The 19,185-nt window shown below is 36.8% G+C and overlaps 1 protein-coding gene across 1 annotated transcript in view; it reads right to left on the bottom strand.

Annotated features, from left to right (window-relative positions):
• The window catches only part of LOC150093941 (cell adhesion molecule Dscam1-like), a 1,598,688-nt gene that overhangs the window by 378,888 nt on the left and 1,200,615 nt on the right, over positions 1 to 19,185 (bottom strand). Inside the window, exon 25 of the mRNA XM_090412925.1 lies at positions 5,454 to 5,750. Coding sequence (XP_090269051.1) covers positions 5,454 to 5,750 — 297 coding nt within the window. The remainder of the gene's footprint in view (positions 1 to 5,453; positions 5,751 to 19,185) is intronic.

Genomic DNA, 19,185 nt, shown 5'->3' with positions numbered 1-19,185 from the left:
CCACATCCCTCCATGATACTCTTCCTTCATCGTCTTTGATCTGCCTCACATGTAAGATGTCCTTTGCTGCTTTATTTCTACATTTTGCTAGTTGGTAAATTTTTCTTTGTCTTCCTTTGTTTCTAATTGATCATACAGATCTTGATATGCCATATCCTTCACTTGCGCCACAACTCTCTTGGCTTCTTGCTTTCTCTCTTTGTACACCTCTCTGTCCTCTTCCACTCTTGACTCATCCCACTTCTGCTTTGCCTTCCTCTTAGCTGTCACTGCTTCTTGTACATTATTATTCCACCACCAACCCTCCTTCTGCTCTCTAATCTTTCCAGATGTCTCATCAAGCACCTCGATTGCACAGCTCAGGATTACTTTTGAATTATGTTTCCACCAATCTTGTACACTTTCTGGTCCATCCGAAATCCTCTCTAACACCCTCTCTCTAAAACGATTCCTCAAACTCTCTTCTTTTAAGCGAAGCCACTTAATTTTCTTCATCCCATGACTTCCAAAAGTTCTTATCTTTGATCTTATTTTAAAGTCTGCACACAGCAGTCGGTGTTGCTGTGCCACTTGATCTGTTGGAATTACCTTACAATTTGTCACAACCTTAAGATGTTTTCTTCTAGTCAAAATGTAGTCAATTTTTGAACTGTTGTTACCACTTCTAAATGTTATCAAATGTTCTTCCCTCTTGTAGAAAAACGAGTTCACAATTGCCAGATCAAATGCTACTGCAAAGTCCACAATCCTCTCTCCTTCCTGGTTCATCATTCCCACTCCATGGCCACCATTCACCCTTTCACAGTCTCTATTCTGTCTCCCTATGTGTCTGTTCAAGTCTTCTCCGACAATCATCATCTCATTTTCTTACAGTTCCCTCATTTCTTCATCTAACACATTCCAGAACTCATCTTTCTCCTCTGCTGTACAGCCGACTTGTGGGGCATATTGACATAAGACGACCACTTGCTCTTCTCCAAGACCCAATTTCATTTGCATGATCCTGTCGTTCCTTCTACCTATTTCCAGTACTTTGCCCTTCATTCTGCCACACACCACAATTCCTACACTATTTCTTCCCTCGTTATTCGCTCCAGAGTAGAATAATTTATATCCATCTCCCAGTTTCTTCTCCTTTCCCCCCCTTCCACCTTGTCTCCTGCACACATAAAATGTCCAACTTTCTCTTCCTCATCATGTCTGCCACCTCTCTTCCCCTTCCAGTCATGCTTCCAACATTCAGTGTTCCCACTTGCAACATCCTCTCCACCTGCTGGGCTCGCTTCTTTAACCATACCTGCCTTTGATGCAGTAGACCTTGTTCACTTCTTGCAGCTGAAGGGCGATGTGGCTACACGTCGCTTAAGGGGTACGCCATAGCCCTTATATCACTTTCTCTTTGACTCATTAGATCATAGCTAGAGCTGGCAGTGAAGTTTTACGACCAGATGCCCTTCTTGACGTCAACCATCACCATTTATCTGGGCTTGGGACCAGCACCTATTGAGGCTAGCTTGCCTCCTTCGGTGGCTGCATAAGATGAAATGACTCGGCAAGATAGGAAAGATTCATCCCTAGCCCTCGAATACTCTAATAGCATTGGGAGGAAGGAGCAAGAAGAGGAGAAAGAAGCAAAAAAAAAAAAAAAGGGGGAGGGACCAGTCTACAGATAATATAGCAGATGTATATTACATGAAGTAAGGCATGGTCCAGCATCAGGTACCTTTGCCATGCCCGTACTCACTAAAGTGAGCCCCTGAATATGCACAATTAAAAGTATTATTATTATTCCAGATCTGGAATAATAATAATACTTTTAATTATGCATATTCTGTTTTTCTACCTGTGGGATCACCTATTATGTCTAATTTGGGTTTTCAATACGATTCCAATCTTCAGCTGCTATGGTGTAATGGTATCTAAGTTAGGCTGAAATTCTTGGAAGAATCATCATCTGAATGTTCTGTTGGATGGAACATGTACATTTATAAACCTTATTACACACCAGTAGTATTTCTACTCTATTTTTAGGAGTCATTCTTTTGCATCCCCTTGGATATTACAAAAAGATTCAAGAAGATGGATGGCAAGAATAAGAACAATAGCCCTGCCCGAGGGTGGTCTGTTATGCCTGCCTTTTGAATAAAACAGGAGCAGTTATCAGTCTGTTCAGGTTTTAATGTCTTTATGTCTGCAGAAGTATGTCTTGTAGAGAAATAATCTAATATTATAGCATCATGTAAGTTTTCATATGGCTTCTTGTTAAGTGGGCTGTAAAATCCTTGTATCTTTAATGAGACAATGCAAAAGAGAAAGATTATAAGGTTAGTGAGGTGTAAACTTCTAGAATTTAGATGAATCTTATGAGGTATTCAATTTGTGAAACATTGTATACCATGAATACATTTATAATTGTAGATGGTATGAATGCCATCTATAATTCTAATCATAGTGGTATTCATTTTTTATCAAATGTTCATGAGCTATGAGGAGTCATAGCTCATGAACACTCAAGAGAATTAAAGAAAAAATAATAAATTAAATGGATAATCCATAACCTTCTACACCTTTAAATTTTTTTTTTTCATTTCCAAATGAAGCATTAACAGATCTCTTATCTCTTAATCCTTATCCATACATGGAATCATATAGGTTCTATAACCTCTTGTGGGTTCAAGGCCAATTCATCACAGGAAAATTCATTGAGAGGACAATTTATTGCAGGGAAAATTCATGGAGAGGAAAACTTATTGCTGGGAAAATTTGTTGCAGGAAAATTCATTGCGGAGAATATTCTCCGCAATGAATTTGAAATGATATTGCATTTTAATTTTCTGAAAAGAAACCGATACATGAAAAGTAAATATAGTGCAAGAAAATTTTCAATTTGACTGAATGGGGAAGGGATATTTTCAACCAAAGAAGGTCAAAGTTAGGTGATTCTAGGTTGGGTGCTCTCTTCAAGCTATGTCGGAGCGGATGTATACACAGATGTCAGTCTTGGATCGAAAGGAGTGAAAAAGTGTGTAGCTTGGAAGGTTGAGATGAATCTTGCTGGGGAAAGGTGAGATTTGAGTTTCTGCCAGAAATAGTAGGAGGGATTTGGTAGCCTGAAGATGGTAGTGGACACTATTAAGTTTGGAGTTTATGCCACGGATGTTGGTGAAGTGGATATGTAGCATTCTGAGGCATATGTTTGACTGCAAGGGTCTTGCACACTTCCTGTGCAGTGCCTGCATACTTGTCTCGATAGTGGTTACTAGTAATGTCACTTGATTTTTGCACTAATTTAACTTGTCTATAGTCCATGATCCAAGTGTTGTCTCCATTTTGATATTTTTCTTCAAATTGTCTTGAAGATTGTCATCCTTGTTCCCCTCTGTACAAATGTTACATCTAGTTGAGCACATATGTGTGATTGGGGGGGGGGCAAGTGTCTTTGAACTTGATTGCTGTTATTAATTTTGATGTGCTTGTCAGCGTGTCGCAAGTAACTTTTAAAGGGAAGGAAAGTTTGGTCCATCCTTTCTTTTATTTATGGGTCTGAAGCGATGGCACCTGATGATGTTTTTATAATAAATGTTGCATTCCTCTGCTAATTTGCTGTCTTCTTCTTTTAGTGCTTTTCCGTTTTCCTTTCGAAAGTTCAAAATGATGGCACTGCATTTTTTTGTTTTTGGTCTCCATCGAGTCATCCACTATTGATGTGATTAGGGAGTACATTTGGAGGTAAGGGTGAACTTGCATTGTAGTGCTGATTGTCAGTTAGTTCAAGCTTGGTTTCCAGTGCTTGTATTGATATATTTTATATGTACTGACATATTTTCATTTTAAATGATTAATTTCTATTTTTTTTTAAATTTCATTTTAGCTAAAATTATTAAATTTTTTTTCTAGTATTCATTCAATTAAATCGTGCAATTTCTAAGCTTTCTGCTTTTTTTTTCGATAATATTATTATTATTATTATTATTCAGGCCTCCAAGGAGTCAAAAGACTCATCGAGGGAGGTCCTTCCTAAGACATAAAGTCTGTCAAGACTCACTGAGGGGAGGTCCCCCCCCCTGAGAAACACAAAGTCCATCATACCACTCTTTAAACTCACTGACCGTTCTCGCTCCCACCACTCCATCAGGCAATGCATTCCACGGCTCAACCACCCTCCACACAAAGAAACCACTCCTTACCCTCTTGCTCACAGTTTCCTTTCGTAACTTCCAGGGATGGCCTCTTGTCATCACTCCTTCCCGCTGATCAACCAAGCGAAAGAACTCCCCAGTGTCAACCCTGTAACCACCTCTCAACAGTTTAAAAGTTCTCAATCATATCACCTCTCCTTCTTCTATCCACCAAACTCTGCAGTCCACATTCTCTCAGCCGATCCTCATAACTATCCTTGTACAGTCCTGAAACCATCTTTGTCATCCGTCTTTGTATCCTTTCCACAGTTAATTTATCCCCTTCAAATCCTGGGGACCAAATCTGAGAACAATAGTCCAAGTGTGGTCTGATCAGAGACTTATACAACGGAATGATAACCCTCTTATCTCTGCAGGTCAGTGTCCTTCTCATAATAGCAGCAATCCTCTGTGTTACCTTCACCACCTTTGCAATATGTCCCCTAAACTTCAGATTTCTATCAATCATCAACCCCAGATCTCTTGTCTCCCCTACTTCCTCCAGTATAACTCCTCCCATAGAGTATGCAGCATCCCATCGATGTTTCCCAAACCTCAAGACCTTACATTTTGCTGCATTAAACTGACACCCCCATTCATTTGCCCATCTATCTAGCTTATTTAAATCCTCTTGCAGAGCTACCACATCTGCACTATTACTAATAATCCTTCCCAGCTTCGCATCATCTGCAAACAACTGAATATCCCTCTGCAATCCACTGGCTATGTCATTGATATAAAGGTTAAACAATATAGGTCCTGGTACTGAGCCCTGTGGGACCCCACTTGTAACCCTCTGCCTCCTGGAAACTGCTCCACCATACACAACTCTCTGACACCTATCAGACAGCCAATCCTGAATCCAGTTGACCAATCTGACATCCAGACCCATGTGCTGCAACTTAAATATCAGCTTATCATGTGGCACCCTGTCAAATGCCTTCGCCAAGTCTAAGAAAATTGCAGTATATGCCTTTCCCTCATCTAATGTTCTTGTAACTTTATTATAAAAGGCTAGCATATTGCTAAAACAAGAGCGTCCTTTCACAAATCCATGTTGATTCTCACAGATAACATTACCCTCATCTGCCCAATGCTGTACATTTGCATTTTATTGAAATGAGAGGAAATTTGAACTGGGCTTTTCAATTTTGTTTTTAAGCAAATACTAACTCTTTCCACATCTACTACTCCAAAGATACAATTTTTTTTCTTAACTTGTAATATATATGAAACAAATTTATATAGTTTAAAGGACAAAAGCTTATGTCTTACCTCCAGAGGTGCTAGGCGTATAAACATCATACTGTGCTGTTGTAGATCCTGCAACATTATGGGCAGTTACCCTGAACACATACCGTGTCTCTGGACTAAGATCTGTCACAACAAACTGGCTTTGCTGTTCTGCAGTAACGCGATTTGTCAGAAGGGTCCAATGTGTATGGCTATGAGGACGATATTCAATTACCATGCGATTTATAGGACAACCTCCACTTTGCCAGGCAGACAAATGTATCACCAGATGGGTAGTATTAATGAATATCGTATCATCATGCTTAGGAGCAATGGGTTCTAAAATATATATAAAACAATCAAAGATTATAATATTAAAATTTTCATTAATATAAAAATTATTATAATGTAATAATATAATGAAATTTAAAAGAATTATAAAATAAATAAAATCTAGTCAGTGAATATTGAAATATTAAGTAGATTTGATTTAAAAAAGGCAATAGAGATCTCACCAAGCATTTTGTAGTGAAATGCAATTACTAATAAGTTTCAGTAAGGAAATACCATGAGTAGACATATTATTAACTATTATAATAATGGAATTAACTCACGTAAATTATTCTTTATTCATAGACTTTTCACCTGAGTATCACAGGCATCATCAGTACAGGTACAAGGCTATTTAAACAATAACTGTTATATTCACAAAGCACCACCTAAGTAGCTAAGGTTAAATTTCCTAAATTTATTTAATTATTATTATTATTATTTATTTGCTAAATATATGAAGAGCCAAAGGCTTCAATTCAGCAACGTAAAATTATTTAAATTAAGGGATATATTACATCCCATCTTGTTTCACAGCTGAAAAAGAAACTTGAAGAGTTTCATGCCGAATATAGAAACTATATAAAGTTCGGTGAGTCCAAGCGTAAGCAAATACCTGGATAGTGCAACACATAACCCATTTAGTAGTGAGGCAACTCATAGTTGCCTCAGTGTTGCATGATAGGATGTAATATCCCATTATGAAACAATATGAAACAACATGAGATGTAATATCCCTTAATTTAAATTATTTATTTATTTTTAATTATTTAAATTTAATTATTTAATTATTAAATAATAATTATTTAATTACCCAATTATAATAATTAAAAGACTTTTTCTATTTTTAATTAAATAATTATTATTTAATAATTAAATAATTAAATTTAAATAATTAAAAATAAATAAATAAATAATAATAATAATTAAATAAATTTAGGAAATTTAACCTTAGCTACTTAGGTGGCGCTTGTGAATATAACAGTTATTGTTTAAATAGCCTTGTTCCTGTACTGATGATGCCTGTGATACTCAGGTGAAAATTCTACGAATAAAGAATAATTTAAGCGAGTTAATTCTGTTATGATTACTAATAATATCTCTGATTTGGCCAAATGATGACTTACAACAAGAAACAGCCAGTCAATCTAATCATATTAGGGGTTAAACAGAGGTACCAAATTACTGAATGATTTGTAGTTTGGTATAGTGGAGACAGTCTTAGAACATGAAGACATGTATCTGTGAGGTGAGAGGCATTTTTTTTCCACATAATTTTTAACAAATGATACAATTCCTGTAAAACAGATAAAACACCATGCGCCTGATATTACTCATGCTCTCCATCTTCTGACATCACATATTATTGAATGGGCATCTTTATGTAGTCCAATGATGACTTCAACAAGAAACAGCCAGTCAATCTAATCATATTCCACAGATTCATCGAGAGAGGCCCTAAATATTAGCACTAATCACCATTCACATAATATCAGTTTGTTTAGCTTTGAACTCATTCACCAACAATGCACCCACAACACTCCTACAACACATTCCATTCATTCACCACTCCCCAAGCAAAAAATCTAGTTCTGCTAACTGCATTCTTGTTCAATTTCCACGGATAACTCCAGTTTGCTTTTCCCTCTCTCACTAGTCATGTACTGAAAAATTTCCTCTATTAAAAAATTAAAGTCATACATGTTATCATACCATTCCTTTTCCATCTATTAACCAATTTCTGTAACCCACAAAGGAGAATACAATAGATCTGCCCATCTTGGTCATTCACCTATGGATCACCTCCAACTCTTCCTCATTCTCAAGAAACCAAAGTTACTGGATCAGTACAGATGGGCCTTACCAAGCCAGTCTGGACTAAAGAAATATAATATCCTCCTTATCTCTGTATAATAACTGGGCTGCAGGAAATGAATGAGGTTAGGGAAGTGGGAGGTAAATTGGCTAAAACAGCTCATAATGTTATCAGATTATTGAAAAGTACCCTCAGCCACTTACGCAATATGTGTGTGTGTGTGTGTGTGTGCATGCTGAAAATGCTGTGAAAGCAAGTGTCAGAAGTATGGGATTGAAGGGATAGACATAACAGAGGATACACATGAAAATGTGTGTAACAGAAGACAGGACTGAAAGAGAGAGAGAGATGAAAAGTGACATAATTGAGAGAGAGAGAGAGAGAGAGTAAAAGTGATGATTGAAAGAACAGTAGTGTGATGGATGTAAAGAACGAAGAGTCATAATGAGGGAGATAGTACAGTTATGTGCAGGATGAAGTGCGAGTTAGAGTGTATACAGAAAGGTCTGTTAAGTGGTTTAGCTGAGAACAGAAAGAAGGAAGCGTGAAAAAGTGAAAGGAATGCTTGACTAGGAGAGAAAGAAAAATTAAGAAGAGAGTCTTGTATGGTGGTATGTTTGCCAAAATTGTGCTTCCTTAGCGCAAAAATTAACGATGTTAGTGAGGCTATTAGAACACTAAAGGTAAAGTGAAAGGGCTGATTGTTTTGGCTGGAACAAAGGATTTGAAAGGAGAAAAGTATGGTATGAGGGAGGACAGAACTGAGCTGAGAAGGAGGGCCATACCCATAAATGAGTTGATGTGTAAGTTGTTAATGATATGGAGTTTGTGGATGCATATAGCGAGTTTGACAGACAAAAGGACTTATGCAAGAATGATGCTTTACATCTGAATGGTTATGGTGTTCAGGGTGTGGAAAAAAGTTTTGTTGAATGAAGTGAAAGTGGATATATAAAATCAGGTAAACTAGAGCTTTGGGAGAGGGGGAACTGTTGAGTGAGTACACAGATACCAGTTGAGTGTAATAATGTGCAGAAAATGTCTAAGTTAGACCACTGGTAACAAACTAGAATTGAATAGTTAGCATAAAGCATAAGGACAGCAGTGGGCCTAAGGGACTATTGCACTTTAGGTACACTAATGGAGTTTTCTATCCCACAGTTAGTGGGATAGAATGTGAAGGTATAGTGTTTTCAGGGAGGATAGAGAAAAAGAATGAGGGAAGAGTATTATTGATGATAGTCGATGAATTGCAACCAAAGAGAGTAGGAATTCAACAGCAGATCATGAAAATAGCACATCTGAGGCCATCTAGTGTGAGATAGTGGTCAGTAGAACAAAATATACAGTTGGTTACTTGTATAGACCAGGGGATGTAAAGGATGATGGGGATGGTATGCATCAGAAAATAAGCTCAGTGAGTGGAGGGTGAATAATTATTATGGGGGACTTCAACTATGAGAACATAGATTAGGAGTAGAAATATATACACGTTAACACAAGAATGATGTTTAATTTGCCAAATATTTCGGTCTGAATATTACAGACCATTTTCAGTGGCTACATAGGAATAGTTTTAAAAAACAAAGTGGAATACAAACAATTGATCATTCATACATAGAACACGCCACGTGATGTCATATCGCTAAGTATTAGAAGAGTGAACATTAAAAAAAAAACATAATTAAAGATATTAATTCAGAAATTCATATAATGATCTTAAACAACATTATACTGATAAAAAAAAAAATCAATGTGTTATCCTGATTAAAGTTTCCCAAATTTTTTATATATTTTTGTTTTATGGTCTACCAAAATACATAAGACAGATATTCCTCTCCGCCCTATAGTGGATTGTATTGATTCTCCTACCTATCGCATAGCCAAATATCTATCTAAATTATTGAAGTCACACATTGGCAACTCACGCTCTTTTTTGAAAAACTCTTCTGATTTCTTAAATAAATTAAAAAACTTCTCTTTACAACCTACAGATCTTATGGTTGCCTTTGATATAGAATCTTTATATACAAATGTACCTCTCAAAGAGACTTTGGAATTACTAGCTGACATCTTCCCACAAGATATTATAAACCTATTTGATTTCATAATGCACTCTGGATATTTCTTATGTCAAAATAAATTTTACAACCAAGTGGAAGGAACAGCCATGGGAAGTCCACTTTCTCCTGCTCTTGCAAACTTTTATTTGGAACATCTAGAAGAAGTCCTGTTCTCATCTATATTCCCTCAACCATCCTTTTGGGTTAGATATATAGACGACATCTTTGCTATATGGCCTCACAACAGAGACTCCATATCTTCCTTTTTAAGCAGTATCAATTCCTTACATCCTTATATAAAGTTTACCATGGAAATTGAAAAAGACAACAAGTTATCATTTTTAGATGTCCTTCTCATCCGTTCACCTTCTGGTGTTCTGTTCTTACAACAACAGTTTACAGAAAACCAACTTTCACAGGTCGTTATATTCTCAAAGAATCTGCTCATCACCCGTGTAAAAAAACAGGAGTCATAAAATGTTTAATCCGACGAGCCAAAACTAACTATTCAACTTCTCATTTATTACAGAAGGAACTTTCGGGTATCAAACATCCCATGAAACTAAATGGCTTCTCTGAAAAGAGTACACAACATCTTTTCGATTCTTACAAACCAACACAGAACAACCAAGATTCAATACAGTGAGTTCCAATTCCTTACATTTCCAGGATTTCAGAACCAATTTCAAGAATTCTAAAGAAATATAATCTATCAGTCACTTATACACCTATCAACAAATTATCCACCCATTTTCCTTCATCTAAAGATAAACGCTCAACCTTGTCTCTACCTGGTGTGTATCAAGTTCCTTGTAATTGTAATCTTTCTTACTTTGGACAAACTGGACGTTCCATAGAAAAAAGAATTCAAGAGCACCAGTCATCAATTCAACACAACAAATCTGAGAATCTGGATTAGCTCAGCATGGATTAAAAACAAACCACAACATCCTTTGGTCCAAGACTCTCCTCCTACACAGATGTTGCTACAAATTTGAGCGTTTAAAAATTGGAATGTACTAGGGGTTTCACAGTGCTTTATCTAGTAACTGCATTAGAGAATTTGTCAATAACTAATATGACAACATTGCCACCAACTGGTGAGAGTAATCATATGGTTGTGATCTGGTACATGGCTAAATGTGTGGAATTTTCAGTTAAAGGGGGGGGGTATGTTTGGAATTACAGAGCTGGCATCAGTGCCATGGAATATGAAACTGCAAGGGCTGGATGTTCATAGTGCATGGGAAGTGGTAAAGGAATGTTTGAGGGAAGTAATAACAGACTGTATATTTAGAGTCAGGAGAATAAATCAAGTGGGAGTTAAATGGATGAATACCACCATTAAGTAGGAGCTATAAAAAAAGAAAGATGTGGAGGAAATTCGAGGAGAAATGTGACCAGCAGGCATATGAACAGTATACAAAACATAGGACAGAAAGGTAACCAGTGTGGTAAGAAAGATAAAAGCAGAGTATGAAAGGAAATTTTAGGATGGTAGGATCCAGAGGCGAGTGACCAAGATGGTAGCAGTACAGGCCTAAAAAATAATCCCAAGGAGTTCATTCAATATGTAGCAAGTAAAAGAAAGAATGATTATGGAAGAATAACTTTAATGAATGCTGATTGTAGGGAGGTAACTGAATCAGATGAAATAGTAGCATTGCTAAGTGAACAGTTTTGCAAGAGTATATCATCCAGGTGGAGAAACAATAACAAGAGAGGCAAAGGCTTATATGGAAACTAAGGTAAATGAAATGGAGATGCATAGAATATTACAGAACCCTGATATGAATACAGCTATGGGATTAGATGGTATACTAGCTCAAGTTTTATGAGAAAGTGCTAGGCAATTGGCAGTGCTTTTGACCATGTTGTTTAATCTAAGTCTCAGCCTGGGTTATAGTCAAGGGGTGGAAAGAGGAAGAATAGTTTCATTGCATAAAGGAGGCTCCAAGACTGATGTAACAACTTACTGACCAATCAGCATATCAGTAGTCATAGTCAAGGTATTGGAGAAGTTGGCCATGAGCAAAATACAGGAATGGACAGACAGAAATGGGATACTATACCATCAGGGGGCAACATGGTTTTGTGAAGGGTAGGTCATGCCTCATTGACTTGCTCATGTTTTATAATACAGTGAGAGCTAAGTAAGTTGGATAAAGATAATGGGTTTCCAGTGATACTGCTGGACTTTGTAAAGGCTTTTGGCAGGATACCATATGGAATTCTAACCAATAAATTGCAGCACATGGGAATGGATATAAAATCAGTGAATTTGATAAGAGGGTGGTTGGAAAGATATCAGACCATACTTTATTCAGGAGTAGAGTACAGTAGAAGTAAGAATCTAAGTCCAGAAAAGAATCTGAAAGGAACTATTCAGTTATTTGCCGATGATGCAAAACTGGGTAAGCAATAATTTTACAGATTATGTTAAAATTTTGCAGAATGATTGAGTATGACAGTATAGGCAAAGGAGAATGGATATCAGTTTAATGTGACAAAGTGTAAGGTTGTACAATTTGAGATGAAAAGATTACCAGCTGTGTACCACATTGATGGAACTGTACTACAGGAAATTGATGAAGCCAGGAATTTGAAGGTAGAGGGCATATTGCAAAAGTGGCTAAAGCATCTCATTGGATTTTTAGTTGCTGAAGAATACCCTGATGAGGAGAAAAACAGGTTATTATACCTCTTCATATAGCCTTGGTATGATCTCATCTTGACCACTCTGCACACATCTGATTATCTAGATTTCTTGTGGATGAGGAGGAGGTAGAGAGGATCCAGAGGCAAGTGACCAAGATGGTAGTTGGCCTATGGAATGAACCTTATAAGGACAGGTTGAAGATTTGTGGGTTACAGAAATTGGTTGATAGAAGGAAAAGGGGTATATGATTGAGGCATATACACTGATGAGCATTTGAAGGGTTTCTGCAATATTAATACAGAGAAAATTATTCAGAATAGATCTTGTGGTAGGAGAACTAGAGGCCATCCATTGAAATTGAGCAAGAGTGTAGATAACAGGAGTGTCACAGGACTAGATATTTTGCTTGGAGAGTGGTAAATGAGTGGCATAGGTTGCAAAGTGTTGGTGCCACAGCTATGAATGAGTTCAACAATGTATGATAAATACTGTCAGAATATTGGACAGTGCTTGGCATGATGTTTAGTGATTCCCTCAAAGTGTCTGAGAACTTCATGGAGTTGGTCACATAATAATAATAATATGCTTCTGAACTTTAAGTCACAATCCACTAGCATCCAATTCTCCCAAGCTTCATTCATTTCCTGCAGCCCAATTCCATTAATATGGTACACAGCTGGTAACTCTTCATCCCGCAATGCATAACCTTACACATTGCCACATTAAACTGACAGCCTTTGAATAAACCTTTGATTAATTTGATTCTCCTTTGAAGATACTGCCTGTCTATTTAAAACCATCCTGCAAAGATCTCTATATCATCATTATTAACCATTGCTATATATAATTTTATTTCCAATATCATTAACCATTATCATCATATTCCCAATATGCGCACTCAGGGGATGTACAGGATATTATGATAGTATTGCATGAAAAGTTTACATCATTGCCAACTTCCTATCAACAGTTTGGCAGATTATTGTTATTATTCAGGCCTCCATGGCCATAGTCAAAAGACTCATCATGGGAGGTCCTTCCTAATAACATAAAGTCTGTCAAGACTCATCGAGGGGAGGTCCCCCCTAAGAAACACAAAGTCCATCATACCACTCCTTAAACTCATTGACCGTTCTCGCTCTCACCACTCCATCAGGCAATGAATTCCACGGTTCAACCACCCTCCATGCAAAGAAACCACTCCTCACCCGCTTGCTCACAGTTTCCTTTCATAACTTCCAGGGATGGCCTCTTGTCATCACTCCTTCCCACTGTACAACCAAGAGAAAGAACTCCCCAGTGTCAACCCTGTAACCACCTCTCAACAGTTTAAAAGTCTCAATCATATCACCTCTCCTTCTTCTATTCACCAAACTCTGCAGTCCACATTCCCTCAGCCGATACTCATAACCAAAATTGTACAGTCCTGAAACCATCTTTGTCATCCGTCTTTGTACCCTTTCCACCGTGAATTTATCCCCTTCACATCCTGGGGACCAAATCTGAGAACAATAGTCTAAGTGTGGTCTGATCAGAGACTTATACAATGGAATGATAACCCTTTTATCTTTGCAGGTCAGTGTCCTTCTCATAATCGTAGCAATCCTCTGTGTTACCTTCACCACCTTTGCAATATGTCCCCTAAATTTCAGGTTTCTATCAATCATCCACCCCAGATCTCTTGTCTCCCCTACTTCCTCCAGTATAACTCCTCCCATAGAGTATGCAGCATCCCATCGATGTTTCCCAAACCTCAAGACCTTACATTTTGCTGCATTAAACTGACACCCCCATTCATTTGCCCATCTATCTAGCTTATTTAAATCCTCTTGCAGGGCTACCACATCTGCACTATTACTAATAATCCTTCCCAGCTTCGCATCATCCACAAACAACTGAATATCCCCTTGCAATCCACTGGCAATGTCACTGATATAAAGGTTAAACACTATAGGTCCTAGTACTGAGCCCTGTGGGACCCCACATGTAACCCTCTGCCTCCTTGAAACTGTCCCACCATACACAACTCTCTGATACCTATCGGACAGCCAATCCTGAATCCAGTTGACCAATCTGACATCCAGACCCATGTGCTGCAACTTAAATATCAGCTTATCACGTGGCACCCTGTCAAATGGTTTCACTGAGTCTAAGAAAATTTGCCTGCTTGTTCTTATTCAAGTTTCTCTTCGACAATTTTTGTAGAAAGTTTTTTTTTTTCACTTGATTACAAATTAAATAAAGACTGCCATGAAATTATATTCTTGTTTAATATCCTTTATTCAAGTGTAAGCAAGCACATTTTGTGCATGAAGTATCTTCATGACTAGGTTACTTGTGTATAGAGGCATTCCTCTTGAATTCCTCTTCTACAACTTTTCTTGTAGAAAACATTAACTAGAAATGTAGTTACTTTTTGTTCCATTTATCAATCTTTCAAAGTAATTGTGGGTTTGAGGGAAGACTGGATTTGTATAAGAGAGACAACATACACTTGAAAGCGTTTGGCATCAGGAGTCTTAAAAAATTATTAATTGATATAAAACCTAACACAGAGAGTCAGGGATACTGAATTTTGATGAGAGGAATCGTGAGAATCTGTGTGTAAGAGGCGACAATGTTACGTAACTGTGTTAATGATGGAAATCATTATTATTATGGAGATGATTATGACGAGAGAATGCTTCTCTGTTCATCTGCTTTGGACCTATAATGCTAGGAGTATCAGAAGCAAAGAAGTAGGGTTTGTTGCCTTGGTTAATATATTGGGACCTCATGTTATAGGCATTAGTAAGACTTAACTATCAGAAGCAGACATATTAACTGGTATCGAGTGCAAAGAGTACAGTAATTTTTGGAAAGAAAGACAGGATAGGAGAGGAGGGGGGCGTGCTGCCAAAGATATTAAATGTCTTGAATCCAGTTAGTGTTGAGACCTATGACTGTAATACCAGTAACCATTTTTCATCTGGCAGTGAGTTTGAAGTCATCTGATGTGAGGTGGAGTCTAACAAGAATAAATACACGAGATGTTGTTACAGATCTGGTGGATTGGTTGCCAGTGACGAAGAAATGCATCAACAAATAAATACAATGGGTGCGAATAGAGTAATCATAATGGGGGACTTTAATTATCTCAACATTGATTGGGTAGCTATGAAATGACATGAGAATAATGAAACTGAATTTATTGAGTGTTGTGAGACAACTTCCTCAAACAGCGTGTGACAGAAGAAACTTGAGGTCAAAGAGTGTTAGATCTGATTATAGGAGGGGTGTTTCAGTTAAAGACGAAACTATTGACAGCACATGAAAAGTGTTAAAAAAATATTTAAATGATGCAATATCAGAATGTGTCCTTAGAGTTCAAAGAATAAATAGAATAGGAGTGAAATGGATGTGAAATCTAATTAAGCAAGGGATTCATAAGAAAAAGATGATGTGGAAAGAATATCATGTGCATAAGGATGATGTCAGTTATGATAATTATAAGCAGAAGGCCACAAGAATTACAAGTGTTGTATGGAAAGCTAAGTCAGAGTATAAAAAGAAACTGGCTCTGTAAGTTAAAGACAACCCAAAAGAATTCTTATCATTATGCTGCAAGTAAAAGAAAGAATGAATTTGAAAAGAATAACTTAATAAATGTAGATGGTATTCTGTTGAGCCTTAAAACAAGAGCAGCAGCTGTCCAGTATTCCTTTCCTTTTCAATGCAAATGCACAAAACTTGCTTTTCCTCTGCCTCTTTTATTCCATCTACCTCTGTTCACTAGACGAGCCTTCCTTAAGGTAGTCCCAAGCAATTACAACTTGCAACTCTTCAAGAAAAATGAAAAATTACAAACTTTTCTTCATTATTGCCTGTACTCCTCCTCCTCCTCCTCTGTACTCCTCTTCTTCCCACAGCACTGATGTGCTTGTGAGTTCTTTAACCTCTCATATATGGAATTAGTATAAAAAAAGTGTAACAAGGTCTTGCTATGTTAACCAGGTTCTCAACTTCTCTGTACAGGAATAAAGGGAAGTTATTCAAGTGCATGCAAATGCACAAAAAAGATTGCTAACACCTGGTTAACATAAAAAAATGTCTAGTATGATTTTATGACTGCAGACCATGATGCTCAATATTATTAACCAATTATTACCCAAGACCCCCATGGAGTCAAAAACACTCCTAGATGAGTTTTTGACTCATACACACAGCTCATCATACCATGCTTTAAACATGTTCAGTGGACCAAGCAGGAAAAAACTTCTATTATATATAGATGCAGATTTTAATCTGAGATAGTTTATGATATCTAGCACAGAGTCAATATTTCTTCAACTTAAATTTGGCTGCTTCATACTGCTAAACATCTCGGAAAATGTTATGATGTGACTATTAGCCCAACATTTAAAATTACTATACTGTACTCATAATGGGTGACAATTAGGAGCAGAGAATATTCAATGTACCATTTGACTTTTCTTTTTTACTTGCCTTTCATCAAGAAGATCAATGCTGCTTGTATATTAGGGTACTATTCAAGAACTATCTAGTACAGGGGTCGCCAAACTTCTTTGACCGTTGACCCCTTCAAGAGTTTCTTGATGTTTTATATACCCCCTCTATTTTACTATTACGTAATTATAATAGGACAAGCAAAAAAAGACACTTACGTGAGTTTTTAGATTGTTTATTTTATAGTTACAATGTTTATTTTATGTATAATATAGTATATATTATTATATTACTATTACTACCACTATTACTATCACTAGTAATATCACTGGTATTACTAGTGACATTAATAAACTACTGGTATTAATATCACTGGTATTACTACCAGCCCTTCTCAATTCTTCAACATAGAGAAGTTTAGTTTGTGAATGAATAACGATTGAATTATAATATGTATGTTGATGAATTTTAGAACTTTAATGCTCACTTCTAAGTTGATGGCAAAAATGAGACTGGGATCGAATACGTGTAAGTATAAGTAAATAAGCAACCGCACACGTGTTGCCATCTCGCTCCCGCCGCTCTGGCCAGGCGGGAACCACCGACATCCGTTTATTGGTAAATACATCATTTTGCCCTACTTGAATGGTGTCCGTAACTATTTTCATGACCTTGCTCCATCTTACAAGTCCTATTCATGTCACTGTTCCTACAATTCACTCTTAATTGCATTGTCATTCAGGATGGAGGTAATCCAAGTTAAACGAATTAAATATTACCCGTACAATGATGTCTTATATTTTTCTGTTGACCCCTGAGCCCGAATTGACCCCTAACAATGTTATATCGACCCCTGGGGGTTGATATCGACCACTTTGGCGACCACTGATCTAGCAGATGCAACATCTGAACATATTCTGAGGGTCAAATAAGGTGTATGTAATATGGATGAATGCTGATATTAAGCATGCAATATAGAGAAAAAAGGCATTATGGAGGCAACATAAGATGAGTGATAATAATCAGTTCCATTAGTAGGTCAAAGAACAGGCAAGAATGGTGACTTGATTGGTAAGAGAGTAACAAAGGTGTATTATAAGCAGCAGTTAATTAATGACAAAAAAAAAAAAACCCTTTACAGAATTCTTTTGATATGTAGCCAGCAGAAAAAAAATTATTACATACAGATGACTTTAATTGAATAAAATATTATCCACAGCTTTAATAAAAAGTTATCCACCGTGGAGGATGCAGTTGAAATATTAAATGAACAGTTCATAAAGGTATTTCATCCATGTGAATGCAATATCATGCAGAGTCTGAGAGCAATGGAAGGGGAGGAAAGACTAACTGTGAGTGAACAACAGGTATATGGGGAATCAAGTAAAGTTGATATTAATAAGGCTGTGGTATTTGATTATATATCAGTGTTTTTAGGAAATGTGCCAGGGAGTTGCCATCTGCCTTGGCATACTTGTTTAATATAAGTCTTACACTGGGTGAAGTTCCAAAGGAATGGAAATAAGGCAAGACCAGACAGAAAATCTCCAATCCAATGCATTGCTTTGCATAGATTTGATCATCTAGTTTTCAAAAGGATAAAGAGGTACTAAAAAGAGTCCAGAGGCAATTGACTAGGTAGTTTTCAGTCTCTAGAATTTTGAGAATGAAAAAAAGGCTGAGAATAACACATATAAGAGAGAAAACTACATTATCATTCATTATTCCTATATATTTTGTATATCATTAGCTTCTTTCAGGGAGAAAGCAGAAAAACTGGTAACAACATTTAAATTCTGAATACAAGAACGAGTCATATAGTATACATATAATATCACATGCCTTGGCTGCAGCTGTCCAGTAAGACCGAGACATGGGAATAGATGCATAAATAATTAATTAATTTTAAAGTTATAATTTTATAAAATATAATTTTTTTTATATTTTTAAATTAATTAATTATACAACAATTCCCTCTGAACTATAATAATGTTTCCTCCTACTGGACAGCTGTGAACAAGGCATGTGATATTATGTGCATGCTGTATGACTCATTCTTGTATTCAGAATTTAAATGTTACCAATTTTTTGGTCTTCTCCCTGAAAGAAACTCAAGACATATTGAGCAGAATATATAAGATTATTAAATTACATTTGGTTTTATCTTACATGTGTGAAGCCATTATTCAAAAAATGTAGTATGTGTAATGTGTATGCCTCTATCAAATAAGTAAAGGGTGAGAAGATGTAATTTACAGAGTATAGTACATAGGAGAAGGAGGAGGGGGTGATATGATATAGATGTATAAGTTGGTAAGGGATTTATATCAGATTAACAGTGAAGAGGGTTTTCATAGAATGGTGAGAGATGGGGAGGGAAGAACAAGGGGGTCATCCTTGGAAGCTGAATAAGGAGGGTGTGAGTGTAATGGATTTTTGCATGGAGAGTGGTGAATGATT

The sequence above is a fragment of the Typopeltis vanoorti genome, chromosome 23 (assembly GCF_054136105.1).
Source record: "Typopeltis vanoorti isolate ZY-2024b chromosome 23, IOZ_Tvanoo_1.0, whole genome shotgun sequence".
Taxonomy (NCBI): domain Eukaryota; kingdom Metazoa; phylum Arthropoda; class Arachnida; order Uropygi; family Thelyphonidae; genus Typopeltis; species Typopeltis vanoorti.
Note: the sequence above shows the minus strand (reverse complement) of the source record. Positions and strands in the feature narration are given on the sequence as shown.